General features: G+C 40.1%; 1 protein-coding gene across 1 annotated transcript in view; it reads left to right on the top strand.

Annotated features, from left to right (window-relative positions):
* The first annotated feature begins 3935 nt into the window (after positions 1 to 3935).
* The window catches only part of LOC306873969 (CD99 antigen-like protein 2), a 22278-nt gene continuing 3082 nt past the window's right edge, over positions 3936 to 23131 (top strand). Inside the window, exons 1-9 of the mRNA XM_079423592.1 lie at positions 3936 to 4436; positions 7076 to 7126; positions 15802 to 15825; positions 16746 to 16814; positions 18016 to 18100; positions 22408 to 22475; positions 22568 to 22645; positions 22756 to 22875; positions 22964 to 23029. Of these exons, the coding sequence (XP_079279718.1) occupies positions 4376 to 4436; positions 7076 to 7126; positions 15802 to 15825; positions 16746 to 16814; positions 18016 to 18100; positions 22408 to 22475; positions 22568 to 22645; positions 22756 to 22875; positions 22964 to 23029 (622 nt within the window). The 5' untranslated portion in view covers positions 3936 to 4375. The remainder of the gene's footprint in view (positions 4437 to 7075; positions 7127 to 15801; positions 15826 to 16745; positions 16815 to 18015; positions 18101 to 22407; positions 22476 to 22567; positions 22646 to 22755; positions 22876 to 22963; positions 23030 to 23131) is intronic.

Below are 23131 nucleotides of genomic sequence, written 5' to 3'. Positions count from 1 at the left end.
CAGGGAATCTGGGTAAAGGGCAGGACAGGACAAGACACGATAACAAACAAGACAAGGCTCAAGACAACACAACGACCCAAGACAGACAAAAGAAAATCTAAACTAGATAAGAACTCAAAGAATTAGACAGAACTAGAGAAAACAAAAGGGAACTGAGGATATAAAATAACAAGCCACTTGAGCAAGATCAAAGGATAACTTTACCTGTTTCTTTACCAAGAAACAGGTAAACACCAAAACTAACCAGCCAAGACACAAGGGAAAGGAACACAATATAAAGCAGCAGAGCACACGAGGATCAGGTGAACACAATCAAGCAAACGAGGACTAGACAAGGACTAAACAAGTGGGCGTGACCATGGGAAACAGGGAGGTTGGACAAGAGGAGCATGTGACAAACACAAGACTGTCAGGGTAGGATCCTGACAGGTACACCACAAAAAAACCCAAAACAAACAAAATGAGCAAATATTGTTGAATGCTATAAATTATTATTTTTTTTTAATTATTTTAAAAAACTTTTATATACAACAAAAACTTCACATGAAATAAATATACAATTTTGGTATTTCATACAGGGGAGGGGAAGGGAAGAGGTATGTAAAATGAAAACAAAAGTTTCTAAGCAGTTCAACATCTTAATGTGTTTTTTATTTTATTTATTTTTTTATTTTTTTATTCAGAATAGGTCCAGATAGATTTCAGCCTATATGGTTACCGGCACTGGATGGCCAATTTCACATGTACTTTGTGTATTTTCAAAATACAAAATACTGTATTTGTATTTAAATGCATTTTTCCACGCATTATTTTGTATTTGTATTTAAATACATTTTTCTACACAGTATTTTGTATTTTTATTTTAAATACATTTTCATGTCATTTGTGTCATCTTATGCCTTCAACAGACTGTGCAACATCAGCAGTCTTGTAAGATCATTACAAATCACACTGACATAGGTCTAATAAAGTAGATCTACTTGGGTACAACATGTACAGTAGACTCTACGATGATGACATGTATTAAATTGCAACTTAATATATAAGAATAAAACGTCATCATGCATACTGAAAAAAAAAAAGAAGAGGAGCCTGCGGAGGCGGATGTTAAATTCCTTATGGAATGACACATAAGATATTACTTTTAGGGATTTCAGCCTCCATGGCATTTATGTTTTATCACTATGTCACACTGATCAAAGAGGAGCCTGCGGAGGCGGATGTTAAATTCCTTATGGAATGACACATAAGGTATTCCTTTTAGGGCTTTCAGCCTCCATGGCATTTATGTTTTATCACTATGTCACACTGATCAATACGTCCTGATCATGGTCCTGCAACCAAAGATAGCATGTGATGATTTTCTAACAGTGTCAGAAATCTAGGATGACCACTGTGAGATGGTCATCCTAGATTTCTGACACTGTTAGAAAATCATCACATGCTATCTTTGGTTGCAGGACCATGACAACGACTGGCTCCACAGTATGATGTAGGACCACCGTTTAGGAGCTATTTGGCCATCTTTCATCTGGAACAGCCCAAAATCATACAATGTATGATTGCATTACAAACAATGCAAATCTTGCAGATGAAAAACAGCACATATGCTTCCTGTTTTGTAAGAATTGGTGTGCTTATACTGTGCTGACGGTGCCACATCAAAGTGAAAATTGCATGACTTCAGTGTCACCATTACTAAGCTTCCAACAGTTAAAACAATTTAATTACGATGACGGTCAAGGTGATGATGTTTACAGGGGCGTGTCTACGTGGTGGCCAGGGGTGGCACCGCCCCCCCCTGAAATTTGGCTGGCCACCCCAGGTGCCCCCCCTACCAGATGTCTTGCGATAGGCTTGTTTTTAGTTAATTTCTAACGGCATCTGGCGTATCTTGGCATGTGTAGGCAGCTGCCTAGGGCCGCTTTCTTCTCTTCTTTATTAATTTTAGGCATTTTAGCGTGATCTAAATGACAAATGTCGAGAGCGCATAATGTTACGCGATCATGTAATGCGCGAGCACGAATCTCTCCACTCGCAAGCGGATTTCCTTCACTCGCACAAAACTGGACGTGTGCTTTTAAATCTACATTGTTCTTTTATGAATTGGCTCGGGTCTCACTCAGATATTGTGTGTATGCTCAAACGTTATCCTCACATCACTGAAGACCAGAAAAGTTTTTTTTTCTAATTCAAGTGAAGAGTAGGCTTTTCTCACTAAATGGAAGCAAGCTTAATAGTTAGCCTTCTCTAGTTATTAATTTTATTAATACTTATTTTAGTTAAGTGCTTAACTTTTAAATATGCATTTATTAAATTATTTTATGTAGTACATTTGTATTTTGTTGCTTTATAGTTATAGAAGCATATCAACCAGAAATAATCACTAAGGCTGCTTCTGAAATAAGTGGGGTTGCTCTCTTAATGCACATTTTCACATATTTTGTCCCTTCTATTGCTATCAATATGCTGCTACTTCGAGAGCGAATCCCGCATAAATATGCAGATGTTATTCCCAAAACTTTGCAACGTGTGTGTGGGCAAAAAACAAAGTTCTACATTTTAAATGGATTGCTTAGAAAGCTCGCAAAGAGTGCTCATGACCAATAAAGCTGTCACTCTTTGTTCATCGCGATCTCACAAAGTTCTGTGAGAACCAATGAATCTCACACTGTGCAATGAATAGCCTATATAATATAGGCCTATTAACATCGTGTATCCAACCCCTCCCCCCGGCCACCCTCTTTTAAGGCAGTGCCCCTGACTGGCCCCCCCATTTAAAATGCTCTAGACACGCCCCTGGATGTTTAATATCCTCGACAACCCCTCTAGTCTCATTGACCACTTGTTAGCAAAAAGTTTTAAAATCACAAGGGGCTATACTAATGTAATTTATGTTATATATTATAGTTAAATTATAACTGTTATGGTTACTATAGTATTGTAACTATTACAAGACTGTTATATATAATTATATATTATATACTATTATATACTGATTATAGACTAATGTATTTTATGTTATACACTCCTCTGGGGTGTGTGTGCACTTTCCAAGTATGGGTCACCATACATTTCCATTCCTTTCTTTTAGAATAAAACATAAAAAATATATTGAGGTTGTGTTAACCACAGACCACATTTCAGACATTTAACCAAAATCCTGTTAAAAAACCCCCACTAATATCAAGATGAACTGGAAGAGGAAGTGCTAAAAAGCTAACTTAAAACAAGAACACGTGGAAAAAGGGGACCTACTGTATATGATCTCATATTATCTAGATTATGCACCCATTTTAAATGGGATATATATTCTGTGAGCATACCACAATGAACAGAATGGATGAGTCACTGTGGGGCATTCAATTTACATTTACTGTATGTGTCATCGACTTCCAGTAACACATATATAATGTAAGTGCCCATTTCTACTCTCAGCATCATATTTGCTAATCTTAGGTTTCGGAAGTCAAAGAGAATGTCAAAACTCAACAGTACATGCAGTACATTTATGCCTTCCTTTATAAAAATGGATCATAAAAAAGAAGAACAGTTGACCAACCAGAAGAGTCAAACCCCCAAATGACTATATTTGCCAGTTAGTGACTGACAGATACGTATGCTGCTAATATGACAACAGTGGCATGCATACACAGGCCTCTGCAGGGGCAGGGTTGTGTTTTGGGTGTTCAAGGGGCAGAGGCTTGACCCCCCCCCCCCCCCCCCCCCCACTCCCCGCCGCTGTTTTTTCCAAAAGTGCAATTCATTTCTTAATGCATAAAACTTTTTAATTACCTAATTACTGAGTGCACATAAATTGACTATAGGCCATAAAATATAGATCCAGGTGTTAACCCAAAATATAAATTATTAACTGAAGTCAATTGTGCAAGCCACTTAATTATTCAGAGGCGCACAATTATCCTAATTCAGTCATTCCAAGTGAATAGCCAAATGCACGAGAGAGGTCATCTTATCTCCTCCAGCAACTAACTGTAAACACGTTCTTATCGCGCCTGTTCTACATTCAGCCGGTCACAAAGTTCACTAGTATGTTAACATAGCTATCATTTACTTGTAGCTAAAGAAAGAATAATCGGTAGGTTCGTCTATTTGTAAAAACAGTGCGCTCTGAGTAAAAAGCAGAGCTGAGTATAAGGAACCGCCCTAAAGCCGGCGTGGAAACGTGATCTAAGTAACACGCGGGTGCTCGCTCATTCGCACTGCAGACTCTCGCGCAGGCTTTTCTATTCTAAGTGAGGAGCTACGACTCTTAAAATTACGCTTAGGTCCTAAGGCCAAAGAGTCGTATATACATCATCTACTGCCAATATTTAATATCGCTGTAATCCCGGTGCCATTTCGGACTTTCAACATGGGGAAAAAGCTCTCGACATGGACGCTTCTAGCGGTCTTTTCTCTGCTGGTAGTGAAAGGTAAGCGCTGCGCCCCTCTTTGTTGAACCCGGTGCCATGCCTACTTCATCATTTTTGTCGGCACCTCTTGCAAGCACCGATTTAAAGCATTTACACTTCGACTTTAATGTAGCCTCCATTTTTATGGAGAACACGGGGTGCAGGAATCACATAAATCACGGTGTTTGAGTTGCGTTTTAACATCTGTCTGGATCATCTGTCTGGGTCGAGCCATTGCTACGGCGCTGTGCATGACATACCGAGGCTCAACAAATGATGTTTATCTAAATACGAAGAATTCAATTGAGTTTATTGCGTGGTGAGCCATTTTAAACCTGTGCGTTAAGCATATTAATGAGGATGAGAAGAATATAACTGTTCTTGACTACTGAATATTAAAAGGGCATTGCTAATATTAATCTCTTGTATGTTATTTTGGTTCCCCTTGCACAAAGATGTATTTAGGACTATTGAAGATGTTGCTATGAATAAAATTGGTTCTTTTGTGAGCAATGCATATCACATATATTTGTATTTTGACGATGTTTCGCTTATTTCATCGTCAGGTATTTAAAACGCAAATTATATTAATATTATGCAAACTTGTAATATTTTACCAATTCATTATGTTCTGCAGCCCTCATTTAACAGAAAATTAAATGCTTCATTTACGTTATCTAACGGCAGTAATCATGTTATATCTGGGCTTGAAAGAAAATCAAAACTATACTGTTCAGTACGGCTTGAAATTAAATATATTCACAGAATTACTAGTATTTCCACAGTCTCCTCATCCTAGCACGGTACAGGTAGGCTACGTTGGGAAGCTTGGAGTCAGAGCGCATGCGCATACGAAGCCACAATGCGCCCAGGTACAGCATAGGAGTTTGGAATTTTTTGGAGACTGCGGATGATAGGAAGATACCATAATTTTATGACAGGGGGTTACGGTCCCCCCTCTGTTGGTGTGAGGCACACACGAGTTCAATGTCAAAGATTCCACGCTTATATGAACAAAACCATGTAGGCGTATGGAAAACAATGACATTCTTTTCTGAAAAACACTACTTTGTATACTGTTTAGAAGCACTGATGTTGTGTTGTATAAAAATCCCCTGACCAAACCACTATTGACATGAATGAGGAAAGCCAGCGTCTGCAGTTCTGGCAAAGGTAAACTGCTCCTCCTCTTTTCCTGTCGGCCTCACCCTGCTGTTGTATATGGAATTAGATACGTTTACCCTCCCTTACCTGAAAACTCATTGTATATTTATGAGCATATAGTTTTACCACTGTTTTAGGTGTTAGGTTCATGTTTTGACATGTTTGCATTTTAATTCCAATATATTTGTCAGTAATTTATCAATATTTGAATAACCAATGAAACCCAAAATGAAAACATATTAACTAATGCACTGTATTTAAGCCCATAGATATCTATTGTGAATGGGAAAAACATTAGATGGATTAACTGCTGTCACATGATGTATTGATCACATAACAGTGTGGCAATGCTGAGCTGGCTTTGGTAGCGCTGCATAATGGGTAGCTGTTGCTTTTAGCTAAACCTAATATGCACTAAAACAACATATAACTGAACAAGGAAAAAAGGCAGAAGAGGCAGGCAGAAAGAAAGAAAAGAATTTAGAAAAAGACATTGGGATTGACAAATTAAAAGAGACATATAGATAAATAGTAAGACAGCCCCCGTGGAGTGTTGCACCACATTATCTGTGACCCAGTGCTAAAAATATATGGCAGACATTCATTGCATCAGACATGGAGAGTTGAGTCTGGTGTATTACAGAAGAAACTATTTAGAAATGTACTACCAAAAATGACACATGGGGAAAGAATCTTTGCAGAAACATCTTTGTTGTGTAGTACATGAGCACAAAAGATTCTTTGTCCCTTTGTGCTTGAAGAATGCATTTGTAAGCTGTCATTTTCTTGTCTTTGTTAAAATTCAGGAATCCAGCGGCACTACTGTGGAATTTGTATAGAGAGTCTTTAGTAAAGCTGGCATCAGATCCAGTTTTAGCATCAGCATCCATCCATCATCTGAGATTTTGATTATGCTACCGCATACTGCCAGTATTGCAGTCGAATAAAAATATTAGAGGCCTTGGATGATCTGCGTAAACAAAATCATGCATTTATATGTAAGCAATAAGGTACGAGACACATCACACACACATCAACTTATCTCCCATATGAGAAGACTTTCTTTGACAGCAGAAAGGGTGTGGCCTCAAAATTAAAGGTGAATGACCTAACAACACCAGCAGGGGTCTTTTACAATTTATTACATAAATAATAAACAGTTAATTTAGCTGAAATACATAATACATGGAATGGTTCTGATGCTATATTGATTGTTTATGTTGCTAAGGGTGTTGCACAGTGGTACACAGAACTGCTGAGTAAAGTGGTCATAGCTGTGCTTTATCGTGAATATAACACAGCTGTTGACCAATCAGAATCAAGGACTTAAGCTAACCGTTTTATAATTATTTTTATGTGCATGTGTAGTGTGTGCTCAGGCATGATGTACATAAATACAAAATACATGCTCGTTCATGATTTGAATGCTCATTTAGTGTTTGCTTTTGAGCTGCACAAATATTTTGTGAATGTTTCTTATTTTGTGTGTTTTGCAGGAATAAGTCAGGATCTGGACTTGTCAGATGCAGTTGACGAAGATGAACCAAGTGAGTATGACAATTACAATGATGACAGCAGTATAGGGATTTGTAACACTATACGAAACTGCCTTAAGGGCTTTTCACACTGAACGCGAAAATTCGGTGCGATGACGCTTTTGAATCGAAACAGTACCTATGGGGCTATTCACACCAGGCGCGATCATTCGCGGCGCGAAAAAGCAAATATTTTTTTTGTCCTGTGTGTCGATTTTTTCCCCGTCGCTCTGCGATGAAATGGGCCATCCAATCAGATTTGAGCTTAGATCACGTGCCAGGAGCAGCTGCTGTTGCACAAAAAAGCAAAGAGTGGCGGCGCTGTTTCGACGAAAACCAGTGTAAACAAACACCAAAGAAGAGTATTCTGAGCGATTCCGAGAGAAGAGAGTGGATGGTGAGTTCTTGTTATCTTTGGTATCTGAGAACAGATTTATTCTCATGTTCTTAATATAATTTCTATTAATTCTCCACTGAATCATGTGATCTGAAGTGGCTGTTTTCTTTCACACGTGTGAGTGTTATGAGTCAGAGCGCGTTAACTCTTTAGATCTTACAAAGAGTGCTTGTCTCTTATAGAATCAAAATCAACTAAATATTACAATTGTAAGTTATTACAAGCACTCGATGGTTTAAAGTGGGTTTTAAGCTAAAACATTAATAAGTAACATTATAGATAATTTGTGTTTCTGGCATAGAACCAAACTTTATCTTAATTTAATGCTGTATATTGAGCAGCGGACGATGTTAAATCCATATACTATCTGAGGAAAAATGCATTGTTGGTCGGCACCACCTAGCGTGCGCGAAAGCAACATTCGTCGGCGATTCGCCTCATGCAATGCGAAAAAGCAAGGCGAATCACCCGCGAATGTTGTTGTCACACCGAGTGCGAAACGAATGTTCGCTTTCTGCTAATTCACGCCTGCACGCTAGGTGGCGCCGAGCAACAATGCATTTTTTCTTCATGTAGCGTATGTAACTCGTGTGGTTTACATCGTTCGCTGCTCAAATAATTAAATTAAGATAAATAATTATCTTAACACTTCATCAGAAACACAAAATATCCGTAATGCTTACGAGAATACATATGAAATTATTAGAGGTACAATTACCATCAAGCTACATTGAAAATGTATGTAATTATTTACGTTTTTTTTTACATTTACATTTACATTTATTCATTTAGTTGACGCTTTTATCCAAAGCGACTTACAATTGCTATATATGTCAGAGGTCGCACGCCTCTGGAGCAACTAGGGGTTAAGTGTCTTGCTCAGGGACACATTGGTGTCTCACAGTGGATTCGAACCCGGATCTCTCACACCAAAGGCATGTGTCTTATCCACTGCGCCATCACCACCCACGTTTTTGCTCAAAACCCACTTTAAATCATCGAGTGCTTGTAATAACTTCCGATTGTGATCTAAAATTGATTTTGATTTTATAATAGGCAGACATGCACTCTTTGTATGTTTTATAATGGACTGATCGATACCTGCTTGTCATGCGTCATAAACATTCTTTATTGTTAAAAAAAAGAAAAAAAAAGAAAAAAAAAGTGAACAAGAGTGAACTAGAGTGAACAAGCTCTGACTCATAAACGCGCTCGTGGAAGAAAATGGACGGTGCTCTTCAGATCACATAATCAGAATCAGAATTAGCTTTATTGCCAGGTATGTTTGCACATACGAGGAATTTGTTTTAGTGACAGTAGCATCACAGTGCGACAGAATGACAGCAACAAGACAGGACACAGATAGTAAAAAAAAAAAAAATAGGTAAAAAATATTAGGTAAATTTTTTAAAATTAAATTAAAAAGAAAAAGAAAATAATGTACAAATATACAAAAATGGACAATGTGCCAAATACCACAAACACAATATACAAAATAGACAATTCAGTATGTACAGGTATGTTAGGTGCAAATTTGAAATGTAAAAATTATGTGTGTAAAATAAACATAAAAAGTATGATAGTGTTGTGTGTTTCATGTTTATTGTTAAGAGTTCAAGTGTTCATGAGATGGATTGCCTGAGGGAAGAAACTGTTCCTGTGTCTGGTCGTTCTGGTGCTCAGAGCTCTGCAGCGTCGACCAGACGGCAACAGTTCAAAGAGGGAGTGTGCTGGGTGTGAGGGGTCCAGAGTGATTTTACCAGCCCTTTTGCTCACTCTGGATAAGTACAGTTCTTGGAGAGTGGGAAGGGTTGTACCAATGATTCGCTCAGCAGTCCGGACTACCCTCTGTAGTCTTCTGAGGTCAGGTTTGGTAGCTGAGCTGAACCAGACAGTTATAGAAGTGCAGAGGATGGATTCAATGATGGCAGAGTAGAACTGTTTCAGCAAGTCCTGTGGCAGATTGAACTTCCTCATCTGGCGAAGGAAGTACAACCTCTGCTGGGCCTTTTTCACAATAGAGTCAATATGAATGTCCTGAGAAATTGTGGTGCCCAGGAACCTGAATGACTCCACTGCAGTCAAGTTCAAGTTGAGCTTTATTGTCATTCTGCTACATGTGTGGACATATATTGGAACGAAATGTCGTGTCTCGCAGGACCACGGTGCTACATACTAGTTAAACATAAGATAAACATACAACAATGCAAGTATAAGAGAAAAAAAAACAAGGGGGGGGGGCAGGGAGATTGGAGTTAAGAGCTCTCGCAGCCTGGGGAAAAAAGCTGTTGAGCAATCTGACAGAGCGAGCTTTGATACTCCGGTACCTTCTACTTGATGGTAGGAGCTGAAAGAGGTTGTGGGAGGGTTGGGTGGGGTCTTTCACGATGCTGGAGGCCTTGCTGGGGCATCGTGCAAGGAAAATGTCCAGGATGGAGGGGAGAGGGGCACCAATGATCTTTGCGGCAGTGTTCATTGTCCGTTGTAGGGTCTTGCGGTCAGCAGCACTGCAGTTCCCATACCAGACAGTGATGCAGGTGGTCAGCACAATCTCAATGATGCCCCTGTAGAAAGTGGTGAGGATGGGTGGCGGGAGACTTGCCCTTTTCAACCGGCGGAGAAAGTGGAGGTGCTGTTGTCCCTTCTTATTGAGTGACGTGACGTTGGTGGTCCAGGTGAGATCCTCTGTGATGTGCACCCCCAGGAATTTAGTGCTGCCGACTCTCTCCACGGTTGAGCCGTCGATGGTCAGTGGGGGATGGTCAACAGAGTTTCTCCTGAAGTTCATCACAACTTCTTTTGTCTTACTCACATTGAGGTACAGGTTGTTAGCACCACACCATTTCGCCAGCAGTGCCACTTCCTCTCTGTAGAGCGTTTCATCGTTGTTGCTGATGAGGCCTACCACAGTTATGTCATCAGCAAACTTGATGATATGGTTGGAGCTGGACTTGGCAGTGCAGTCGTGAGTCAGCAGCGTGAAGAGCAGCGGGCTGAGCACACAGCCTTGTGGGGCACCTCTGCTCAGTGTGGTAGTGCTGGAGGAGTTGCAGCCGACACGGACTGACTGAGGTCTTGCAGTTAAAAAGTCCAGGATCCAATTACAGAGGGAGGTGTTAAGGCCCAGCAAGTTTAGTTTGTGGATGAGCTGTTGTGGGATTATAGTGTTGAATGCTGAGCTGAAGTCGATGAACAGAATTCTTACATAAGAGTCTTTCTGTTCCAGGTGAGTAAGAGCTAGGTGGAGAGTGGTGGATATTGCATCGTCCGTGGAACGGTTTGGACGGTATACAAACTGGAATGGGTCCAGTGTGTTTGGGAGACTGGATTTGATGTGATGCATGACTAACCTCTCAAAGCACTTCATCATGATTGGGGTCAGTGCTATGGTACGATAGTCATTTAGACAGGACACGGGTGACTTCTTTGGTACTGGAATTATGGAGGTGGATTTGAGACACGTGGGGATGACTGCCTGGCTCAGCGAGGTGTTGAAGATGTCTGTTAGGACATCCGTCAGCTGTGCAGCACAGTCTCTCAGTAGACGTCCAGGTATGTTGTCAGGGCCCGCAGCTGTGGGTTAATCCAGGACAGGGTCTTCCTTACGTCGGCTGGAGAGAGACAGAGTACCTGGTCGTTTGGAGATGTGAGTAGTTTCTGTGCAGGCATGTCATTCTGTATCTCAAATCGTGAGTAGAAGTGGTTGAGTGCATCTGATAAGGATGTGTCATTGTCACTGGCCTGTGGCGGGGGCTTGTAGTTAGTGATGGTCTGAATGGCTTGCCACAGAATCCGAGTGTCTTTACTGTCTGTGAAGTTGTTGTTGATTATTTTTTAGCATATTGATGTTTTGCCTTCTTGATGCCATGAGACAGATTGGCTCTTGCTGTTTTGAGGGCTGCTTTGTCTCCTGATCTGAATGCTTCATCTCTGGTCTTTAACAGCCCACGAACCTCTGCTGTCATCCATGGCTTCTGGTTGGCACGTGTGGTAACAGTGCTGTTCATGATGGTGAGTGGGGGGATAGCAGGTGGGTTTCTTCTGAAGTCCATGATCAACTCCACAGTTTTGAGCGTGTTGAGCTCCAGGTTGTTAAGACTGCACCAGACAGCCAGCTCCTTAACCTCCTGTCTGTAAGCAGACTCGTCACCATCCTGAATGAGGCCGATTAGTGTGGTGCCGTCTGCAAACTTCAGGAGCTTGATAGAGGGGTCTTTAGATGTGCAGTCGTTGGTGTAGAGGGAGAAGAGCAGTGGGAAGAGAACGCAGCCCTGAGGAGCTCCAGTGCTGATGGTGCGGGTGCTGGATGAGAATTTTCCCAGCCTCACTAGCTGCTGCCTGTCTGTCAGGAAGCTGTTGATCCACTGACAGACGGAGGTGGGGACGGAGAGCTGAGTTAGTGTGGGCAGGAGGTGGTCTGGAATGATAGTGTTAAAGGCCGAGCTGAAGTCCACAAACAGGATCCTCACATAAATCCCTGGTCTGTCTAGGTGTTGCAGTGTGTAATGCAATCCCATGTTGACTGCATCATCCACAGACCTGTTTGCTCTGTAGGCAAACTGCAGGGGGTCCAGTAAGGGTCCAGTGATGTCCTTCAGATAAGCCAAAACCAGACAAATGACTTCATGACCACAGACGTTAGAGCCACAGGTCTGTAGTCGTTAAATCCTGTAATCTTGAGTTTTTTTGGGATGGGAATTATGGTGGAGCGTTTGAAGCATGAGGGGACTTCACACAGCTCCAGTGATCTGTTAAAGATCTGTGTGAAGATGGGGGCCAGCTGGTCAGCACAGGATTTCAGACAGAATGGTGTCACACCGTCTGGGCCTGGTGCCTTCCTTCTCTTGTTCTTTTTAAAGACCTGGCGCACGTCATCTTCTCTTATTTGCAGTTCAGATGTGTTGCAGGAGGTGTGAATGGTGTTTTTTCAAACCTACAAGAGAAATCATTAAGATTGTCTACCAGTTGTTGATTCTCCACAGTGCTGGGGGATGGTGTCTTGTAATTGGTGATGTCTTTCAGACCTTTCCACACTGAAGCCGTGTCACTGGAAGAGAATTGGATCCTTAACTTATCTGAACAATTCCTCTTTGCCACTCTGATCTCCTTTTCCAGTGTGTATTTGGCCTGTTTATACAAGACTCTGTCCCCATTCCTGTAAGCATCTTCTTTGGGCTGACGGAGCTGTCTGAGTTTTGCAGTTAACCATGGTTTGTCGTTGTTATAAGTAAGATGAGTCCTGGTAGGAATGCACATATCCTCACAGAAACTGATATATGATGTTACAGTCTCTGTCTGCTCGTCCAGATCATCAGCAGCTTCAAAAACACTCCAAGCAGTAAGGTCGAGACAGGCTTGTAAAACCCGCTCCCATTAGTCCATCTCTTTACAGTCCTTAATACAGGTTTAACAGATTTAAGTTTCTGCCTGTAGGTTGGAATAAGATGAACCAAACAGTGATCAGAGAGTCCTAAAACTGCTCGTGGAACAGAGTGATATGCGTCCTTTATCGCTGTGTAATAGTGATCCAGTATATTATTGTCTCTGGTGGGACATGTAACATGCTGTCTGTATTTTGGCAGTTCACTGGAGAGATTTGCTTTATTAAAGTCCCAGAGAATGATTAAAACAGAGTCCGGGTGTTGTTGTTCTGTGTCTGTGATCAGATCAGCGAGTTTCTGTAAAGCTGTGCTCACGTGCGCTTGCGGAGGAATGTAGACACTCACGAGAATGAACGAGCAGAACTCCCGCGGCGAATATAAAGGTTTACAGTTGAGGAAAAGCGTTACTAGATCTGAACAGCACATCTTCTTTAACACAGTTACATCTGTACACCACCTCTCATTGATGTAAAAGCATGTTCCACCGCCGCGCGATTTTCCCCGTTGATTCCTCGTCGCGATCTGCTCTGATCAGCGTGAAATTAGGCAGATGCAACCTGCTGTCTGGAATGGTGTCGTTCAGCCAGGTTTCCGTGAAACACAGAGCAGCAGAGTTTGAAAAGTCTTTGTTAAACCGGGAAAGCAGAAGGAGTTCGTCCGTTTTGTTGGGTAGAGAGCAGAGATTAGCCAGATGGATGCTAGGCAACAACATTCAAAATCCACGCTGTCTGAGCTTCACGAGAGCGCCGGCTCACTTCCCCCGTCTGTGCGTCCTAAAGCATCTAAACAGCGCTGCAGCTCCGCCGACTACTATGTTCAGCAAAACATCCGAATAATCGAAAACCGGTTGGAGATTTTGTGGAGTGTTCTGCCGAATGTTCAGCAGTTCTTCCTTGGTGAAACTGCTTGTGTTAGACAAACAAAAAACAGGAAAAACTAACAAAAACACTAAAACAACTGGAGAGCCAAGTGGAGAATTAATAGAAATGTTATTCTATATAAAGAACATGTGAGAATAGTCTGTTCTTAAATACCATAGACCAGGGGTCGGCAAGTAAGTTTGGACCAATGCCATAGACTGTAAAAAAAGATGGACGACGCGTCTCCGCTTCCTTCTACTATAAAAAAGTGAAGCCAAAGGATCTCAGAATGGCCATTGCCATCTTGAGAAAATGACATCATTTGGAGCCCGAGTCTGCGCAGTAGAGATTCGTTTGGAGCCAGAGTCTGCGCAATAGTGTCGTGAGGTGGAGCTACAGAATAAAACTCCTGCCCAAACTCCCGCAGACCCAGTCAACCATAACGACACACCCTGTTTTTATAGCATCAAATTACTAGCTAAAATGAAACTTATCACAAAAATGAGCAATTGAACATATATCAGAGTGATAACAACTACCTTAAATGACCAAAACCATATTTCGGACAATTGTATTGGAAGTGTAATTAATTTTTTTATTTTGACTCAAGTCCCATTCGTTTACATGGAGAGGGCGGGGTTTATGACCTGTACTACAGCCAGCCACCAGGGGGCGATCAAAGAGCCCGCAGCTTCACTTTTCAGAACATGTGAGGCACACCCGTTAAATACCAACAATAACAAGAACTCAGCATTCTCGCTTGCGGAAAAAGTCCCCTACTTCAGTGTTTTTCGTGCTCAATACAGTCTTCTGAGCTTTTAGCGCCACCGCGTTAACCTTTTGGGTAACAGCAGTTGCTCTTGCTATGTGATGTAATGGTCAAATCTTATTGGACGGCCTGTGTTTTCGCTGAAACTGAAAAGATTAGTCGGACGGGACGAAAAAAAAAAAACTTTAGCATTTTCAGTGCGCGAATGCTCGCAGACTATGTGGAAGCATCCATAGGAAGCTGTTGATTTATTCCAGCGCGTCATCGCATCCGAAATTTGTTTAGCTTTTTCACAATGGACACGATGTGAAATTTTTTTGTTTTTTGATTTTGATTCTCTAATAGGCAGACATGCACTCTTTGTATGTTTAATAACGCCACACAGCTTATAGTCTTAAACATCTTTTATTGTTATAAAAAATACCATGAGCTGCATACAAAACACATACAGAAAATATAGCGTCATAATCATGTCTATTTGCTTTCATATTTCATGTGTAGAAAAATGTTTAACGCGATTTTTTTAATACGGAAGATCTAACATTAGAGAGTAAACGCGGTCTGACTCAACATTTGCACACGTGGGAGAAAACAGACACTCCAGATCACAGAATTAATAGAAATTATATTAAGAACATGTGAGAGTAAATAAGTTCTCAGAAATCAAAGATAACAAGAACTCGTCATCCACTCTCTTCTCTCTTAGAATACTCTTCTTCTATGTTTGTTTACACTGGTTTTCGAAACAGCGCCACTTTTTGCCTTTTTGTGCTGCTCCAGGCACGTGATCTTAGCTCAAATCTGATTGGACGGCCCGTTTCTTCACGGAGCGAAGGCGGAAAATGTCGACACACAGGATGAGAAAAAAAAAATCCTTGCTTTTTCGCACTGCGAATGATCTGGTGTGAATAGCTCCATAGGGGATCTATTGTTTCGATTCAAAAGCGTCATCGCGCCGAACATTCACTCCGAATTTTTCGCGTTCAGTGTGAAAAGCCCTGTACAAAAAATCCTGTTCTTTTTACAGAAAAAGCTTTGGTTGGCAGAATAATTCTGTAAAAATACAGTGAAATGTAAACATTTACAAAACAACACTGTAATTTACAAAAAAATAAAAATAAATGTTCTCTGTAAACTATAAGATTACTTGTTCTTTTTCACTTCCACTGTACATTTAACAGTATTTTACTGTAAAATTACATTAATTGTAAGGTTAGATCTATTAGTGTAGTGTCAGATGCATTTTATTTTTATATTAACTTTTTTTTTTAATTCTACAGCTGCCCCACCACCAGGAGGAGCAGGTGAGGGTAATCATTGTTTGTTGTAATAGAGTGGGGGAACTATGACGTCACTCTGTAGGCGGATCGGCTGTTAGCATGAAACTGGTTCCCTCTACAAAAACCCAGTAGGATTTTCCCATAGGCTTTTGGATAACCGCAAAAAATAAGCTCTGTGTTCAATCATAGTTCATGAAACTTACACGTTTTGACCATCGAGATAATCTTTACAAAGTAATACAAATTTTATGAATTTTGAAGCCTAAATACAAGCGCCAGAACTAAAATGCTAACATTAGGCTATAAACGAACTACAGCACCATGGTCGCTCTCCTTCAATGTCACCACCACCATGTTTCCGACCACTTTTAAACTTATTTTTAGAAACATTTTCCATGATAATTATTTACTCTGGATGAATTTTAATCCAAAAGAGCACGAGACTGTAAAAGCGGGTTAGAATGAGTTCCTGTTCGGCGTGATGACGTTGAATGTCTCCGACAGTGCCTGTAGTCCCATTTAGCAACTTGTTAGCAACCGTCTTTTTAAAGAAACGTAACAGCTTTAAAAAATCACGAGTGAGCTGTAACTGGTGTGTTTTATGTCGTAGAATAAAACGTGAAAGTATCTTGAGCCTGTGTAAACCACGGACCTTATTTAAGGGATTGAACCAAAATCCCATTCAAAAAACCCATTGACTCTGGGATGATGGAACCGGAAGTGCTAAAATGCTAACTCGCTTCCGGGTTTTCGCCTACAAAGTGACATCATAGTTCCACCACTCTATTAATAGCACTGTAATAAGCAGAGCAAATGTGGTTAAATGAGCCTTTCAAAATTAAATGATGCAATCATTTATCACCTTATATGACTTTATAACAATTAAAGGAATTTAATACCTTATTTAAAATAATTTGATAAAATGATGTTAATTTGTTCAACAGTGAAACCCAGTCTTAAACCTGTTAAGCCCACAGTCAAGGAGCCAGCAAAGCCCAAGCCCAAACAAACAGGTGAGAGGCACTTTATGTATCTCGAATGCTTGTTCTGCTTGAGATGAACATGAAACAAATATCCCTACTAACCTTCTTCAGTAACAACTGGAGCTGTTAACATCTTTGAGTGCTAATACATGTTTTTGTGTCTTGTGTTATGATGAGTCAGCAGGACATTTACCCTGATAGAAAGCTCTTAGAGCTCATATTTGTCTAGGTCAAAAAACGTTGGGTATGGTGCAGTTTAGGTTGGGGAGTAGCCTATTTTGAATGTTGAAGAATGTATACTGAAAAAGAAAAATCTCATGAATACTTATTACTGTATTTCGGTGCTTACTAATCAATCTTGATCATAGGGTTGAATACCCAGCACCCTCTGTATGTCAAATGCTTTACAATACTAACATATTAACTAACCTCCACTAACAGAAGAGACATTCACTGATTTGTTTGACACGACCACCACCGGCCTGTTGCCCCGAACAACCCCTAGTCCTCTCCGAACCTCTGTTCCCCCTCGGAAAACCCAGTCTGGTTTGTACCATGCTGTCAGTTTCCCTGTAGAACCGTTCATCGTGTTTGTGTCCGTGTTTTTTGTCATGTAGATATGTGTATTCAAAGCAAGTTTTAAAGTGGGATAAAAGGCCAAAATGATTAAATATATGGTTTTACAGTGTTCACTTTTGACTGAGTCTAGTAATAAATGCTATCATGGATTGTGTAACATCATTTTGCATATAATGCTCTGAATGTTCTTCTATATTTAGACAAAACAGAAGTCCCTAATAATACATTATTAATACAATGCATACCTTTCAGCAAATTTAAAAAAATGCTTTAGCTTGTACTCATTTGATGTAAATTATAATAGAATTGCGGCAGCTAAAATAAGTCGTGGCCACAAGCACAGATTTTCTGGTGGATGCCAACTGATCTCCTTCTATGAACTTATCCAGCGTGTCTTACACCCCAATATCACAGCACAATATGATCACATTCTTTACATTTGTCTTCATTGTCATCTTGTCTTGTGAGATTGTGTGGGTTCTTCATTGCATAAAATGTTTGGCATTTAAAAGCTTTGTTTTGTTTCAAACATTCACATCTCATATTACACACAAACCATCTGTTGTTCATTGTTACTTAGCCATATTAAAATAACAATTAGTACTATGCATATTTAATTTGTTATGTAGTAAGTAATTCTTTTGGCTGATAGATTTGGGGGATTTTGATCTTGAAGACGCCCTGAACCCCGACAATGACATCAGAGGAAAGGGCAAAGACTCTGGCAAAGGCGGTAGGTATTTTTCTGTTTACTCACTTTGACCTTTCTCCATATTTTAATTTTTTTTTGCAATTTAGTGGTTCAGTCAGACATCTTTAACAGGAGTAATGTTGCCTTCTGCAGAGCAGAATCCACGTCTGGATAAAACTAGTCCGTTAAACTGAGTTGTAATATAAGAACTCATGATGAATGGTTTAGGCCAATATAAACTGCTTCATTACAGCAGACTTTGTTCTACATTCTGAAGAGAAAAGGAAATGGTGAGCTTAAATAAAACTTCTCCACTCATGACACTGTTTCTCCAAAAAGAGATATGAAAGTGCAAAAATAGTACAGAAAAAAAGATGAAGGGCCCTCTGTTTCCTATCAAAATATCACATATTGTGCATCATTATCCATTTTGTCCATTTTCTGTAAAAGTCTGTGTAATCTTGAAGGTAATCAAGGGCATAACCAAAAGAATCACACAAAGTCACTCTTACACAATAATATCACCCTTATAGTCTATCACTGGGAAACTTAGGCTACTATGTTGCTAATCATGGATTAACCCAAGCTAGCCAGGCTTGATGGCATCTCCTGTCCCTGCCGATAAAGACCTTGGAGGAGGGGGCCGTGATGACGGCAAACCCAATAGCAGAGGTGGAATTGGTGGTAAGAAATAGAGTAACCACTTGGGAAACCCCTTCTACCACCCTCTTCCTCTCTTTATCTTCTTGGCTGGAAAAATTACCTTTTGTACCCACAAAACGAAACTGATCTCTCCATTATTAAAATCTAATCGCTGTCTGATTTCAGGTCAAGGCTTTTTAGAACTGAAGCATTAACCTAGTGATCACCATGGCTCCTAATCTCTTGCATCTTGACTTTGCATGGATTTTGGCTTAATCAATCAGATTGCTAGTTTCATTGCTTCCTCTATTGTATGCAGCAGTAGGGCTGGGTATTGATACAGATTTCATGAATCGATTCTGAATGACGAGCTTTTGATTAGACATTCAATTCTAATCTCAATTTAATTCAATATTTGTGTCTGTCAATATTTAAAATATAAGTATATTTCAGTTTTTTTGAAGGAAAAAAAATCTCTCTGAACTAATGCTGTGAATTATACTGGGAACCCTTTACATTGTACTTCACTATTATATTTAATAACAGATTAAATTCAATTGCTATTTATTTTTAGGTAATAGTCAATACTCGAGAAATAAATAATCATAAAATAATCATAATTTTTCATTTGGTTTGAAAAAAACTTGAAAACATTGAAAAAAGGATGTCTCTGTTTTCTGAATTGGTTATGTAATCATCATTAAAATGGTGGCTTTTATCATGAAAACATGTTTTTGTGACAGATTTATTCAAAAAGCCATTACATAATTACAATATCAGAAACGTGTTAAGTAAAATTTAATGTATATTAATATAAAACATATACACTGAACAAAATTATAAACAACACTTTTGTTTTTGCCCCCATTTTTCATGAGCTGAACTCAAAGATCTTTCTATGTACACAAAAGGCCTATTTCTCTCAAATATTGTTCACAAATCTGTCTAAATCTGTGTTAGTGAGCACTTCTCCTTTGCCGAGATAATCCATCCACCTCACAGGTGTGGCATATCAAGATGCTGATTAGACAGCATGATTATTGCACAGGTGTGCCTTCAGTGTTGGGGAAAGTTACTTTTAATAGTAATTCATTACAATATTGCGTTACTCCCTAAAAAAGTAACTAATTACGTTACTTAGCTACTTTTTATGGAAAGTAATGCGTTACGTTACTTTTGCATTACTTTTTAAATATGAGCAGGGCTTGATTGTTTTTAATACAAGAAGTTCTAATCATAGCATGTAAAAGCCCTTTCACATCAAAAAGTGTAATGAATAAACCTCAGGCTGAAGGAAAAGTAAATTCATGTCTGTAAAGTAGAACGCAGGAGAAGAAGGTTCAACATTCTTCAGCAATAAAAAAAACAATGAAGCACAATTGTTAGTTTATCTAAAGTCATTTTTGCTTATTAGTATGGTTGAACTGGATCATCAAAGGTCAGTAGCAAAGACATTGGTTAATAAAATGGGATTAGACACATTTGTGTTTAACATTTAAATTATTGCAGGTTTGCGTCATATTCTCAGTTTGCATTTCACTGTTTTAATTCATTTTGATGAATACTAAATCTGTTTTTTTGTGACATTTAGTCTAGAACCACAGTAACAGCATGTTCACAAAGCGCACTGTCAGTCAATAAATGGGAAAAAAGTAACTCAGATATTTTCTTGTAAATTAAAAAGTAATGCGTTACTTTAGTTACTTGAAAAAAGTAATATTATTACGTAACTCGCATTACTTGTAATGCGTTACCCCCAACACTGTGTGCCTTAGGCTGGCCACAATAAAAGGCCACTCTAAGATGTGCAGTTTTATCACACAGCACAATGCCACAGATGTTGCAAGTTTTGAGGGAGCGTGCGATTGGCATGCTGACTGCAGGAATGGCCACCAGAGCTGTTACCCGTGAATTGAATGTTCATTTCTCTACCATAAGCCGTCTCCAAAGGCGTTTCAGAGAATTTGGCAGTACATCCAATCGGCCTCACAACCGTAGACCACGTGTAACCACACCAGCCCAGGACCTCCACGTCCAGCATCTTCACCTCCAAGATCGTCTGAGACCAGCCACCCGGACAGCTGCTGCAACAATCGGTTTGCATAACCAAAGACTTTCTGCACAAACTGTCTCAGGGAAACTCATCTGCATGCTCGTCGTCCTCATCGGGGTCTCGATCCTGACTGCAGTTCGTCATCGTAACCAACATGAGTGGGCAAATGCTCACATGCGATGGCGTCTGGCACTTTGGAGAGGTGTTCTCTTCACGGATGAATCCCGGTTTTCACTGTACAGGGCAGCTGGCAGACAACATGTATGGCGTCGTGTGGGTGAGTGGTTTGCTGATGTCAACGTTGTGGATTGAGTGGCCCATGGTGGCGGAGGGGTTATGGTATGGGCAGGCATATGTTATGGACAACAGGTGCATTTTATTGATGGCATTGTGAATGCACAGAGATAGCGTGACGAGATCCTGAGGCCCATTGTTGTGCCATTAATCCACGACCATCACCTCATGTTGCAGCATGATAATGCACGGCCCCATGCTGCAAGGATATGTACACAATTCCTGGAAGCTGAAAACATCCCAGTTCTTGCATGGCCAGCATACTCACCGGACATGTCACCCATTGAGCATGTTTGGGATGCTCTGGATCGGCGTATACGACACCATGTTCCAGTTCCTGCCAATATCCAGCAACTTCGCACAGCCATTGAAGAGGAGTGGACCAACATTCCACAGGCCACATTCAACAACCTGATCAGATGTGTTGCACTGCGTGAGGAAAATGGTGGTCACACCAGATACGGACCCCCTCAATACAGTAAAACTGCACATTTTAGAGTGGCCTTTTATTGTGGCCAGCCTAAGGCACACCTGTGCAATAATCATGCTGTCTAATCAGCATCTTGATATGCCACACCTGTGAGGTGGATGGATTATTGCGGCAAAGGAGAAGTACTCACTAACACAGATTTAATAGCCCTTTTAATAGGCCTTTTGTGTACATAGAAAAAGTCTTAGATCTTTGAGTTCAGCTCATGAAAAATGGGGGCAAAAACAAGTGTTGCGTTTATAATTTTGTTCAGTGTATTTATCAAAACACTCCTCTTTAGAGCTGTTTCTTGCTAAATAAAAAGTTACGGACATTAAATTGCTTTCCTAAGGTAAATGCTAGGTGACATTGTTTACAAGCTGTTTTAATGACATCTTGAAGCTCTGACGCTATAGCTTGTAGTAAAGCAGAAGAGATAATCGGTTTGCTCACGCTGCTTGCAGTAGTTGTGTTGAACTGCAAGTTAAAAGTGTGTTAGATGAATTCATTGCATCTTTGTGCAAGGTAAACAAGAGGGTGCCATCTACAGGAGAATATTGATAATAATAGGATTTACTTTAATTAAAACCAGTAGTATCGTAAATAAAATTTTTTGCAGAAATAAATACAGAAAAAATTCGATTTATCTTGAAAATCAAAATTAAATTAAACTAATTTTTGGCCCAGCCCTAGTTGGCAGCTCAGCTTTTTGTTTCCTGCAGTGTTTGAGTGCTGGGCTTTTCCTCTTTTTGGGTCACAAAAGCTCCACCTTTGTTTAGATCACTATGGGTCTCTGATTGAATGCCAATAGGATTAGTAAACCCACGACTGAGCCATGCATGAGTACTTTTCATGTTGTCCCCAGGCTAATGGTCTTTTCTAAATTCTCAGGTAGTCAATTCTCAGACGATGACCTTGTGGATGTGGGCAATGATAACTCTTACAAACCTGACAAAGGCAAAGGTGACCAACTTAAACTGCCTGACAGATCCTCACATTGCGGGACATGTCAAATGAAAGTAGGAGTGCCATTTGAAATGTTCATATTTCTACAGGAGGAAAAGGTGGAAGTAGTGGCGGAAGCAGCGACATAAACGGTGGCAGTGATTTGGACTCTACTGATGGCAACTACGGTATGATTGCGTTAAATAGTTTTCAGGGCTATTAGAAGAAAGTTCTGTATAGCGTTTGCTAATTTGGTGCAGTTAAATCTTTTAATAGTGGCCAATGTGTTCATTCATAGACACCATGGCTGAGACTGGAACCATTGCTGGTATTGTGAGCGCCGTTGCTATGGCTCTGGTTGGTGCAGTGAGCAGCTACATCTCCTACCAGAAGAAGAAGTTTTGCTTCAGCATACAGCGTAAAGACGAATACATTTTCCTTTTAATTGTTCCACATGGTGTGCATTTTTCCATGCGTTCATTATCACATGCTTTATCTTTCCATAGAGAGTCTGAATGCAGAAATTGTGAAAGCAGATGCCCCAGATGCTGTAGTTGCACATGAGCCACAAGGTATTGCCCCCATTTTTGTTGCATTTATGAGGCAAATGTCATATATATATATATATATATATATATATACACATTTGACAGAATGATTAATGATTGCGTTAT

Source organism: Barbus barbus (assembly GCF_936440315.1).
Source record: "Barbus barbus genome assembly, chromosome: 1".
NCBI classification, from domain to species: Eukaryota; Metazoa; Chordata; class Actinopteri; order Cypriniformes; family Cyprinidae; genus Barbus; species Barbus barbus.
The sequence above is the reverse complement of the archived record's forward strand: the minus strand, read 5'-3'. Positions and strand labels throughout refer to the sequence as shown.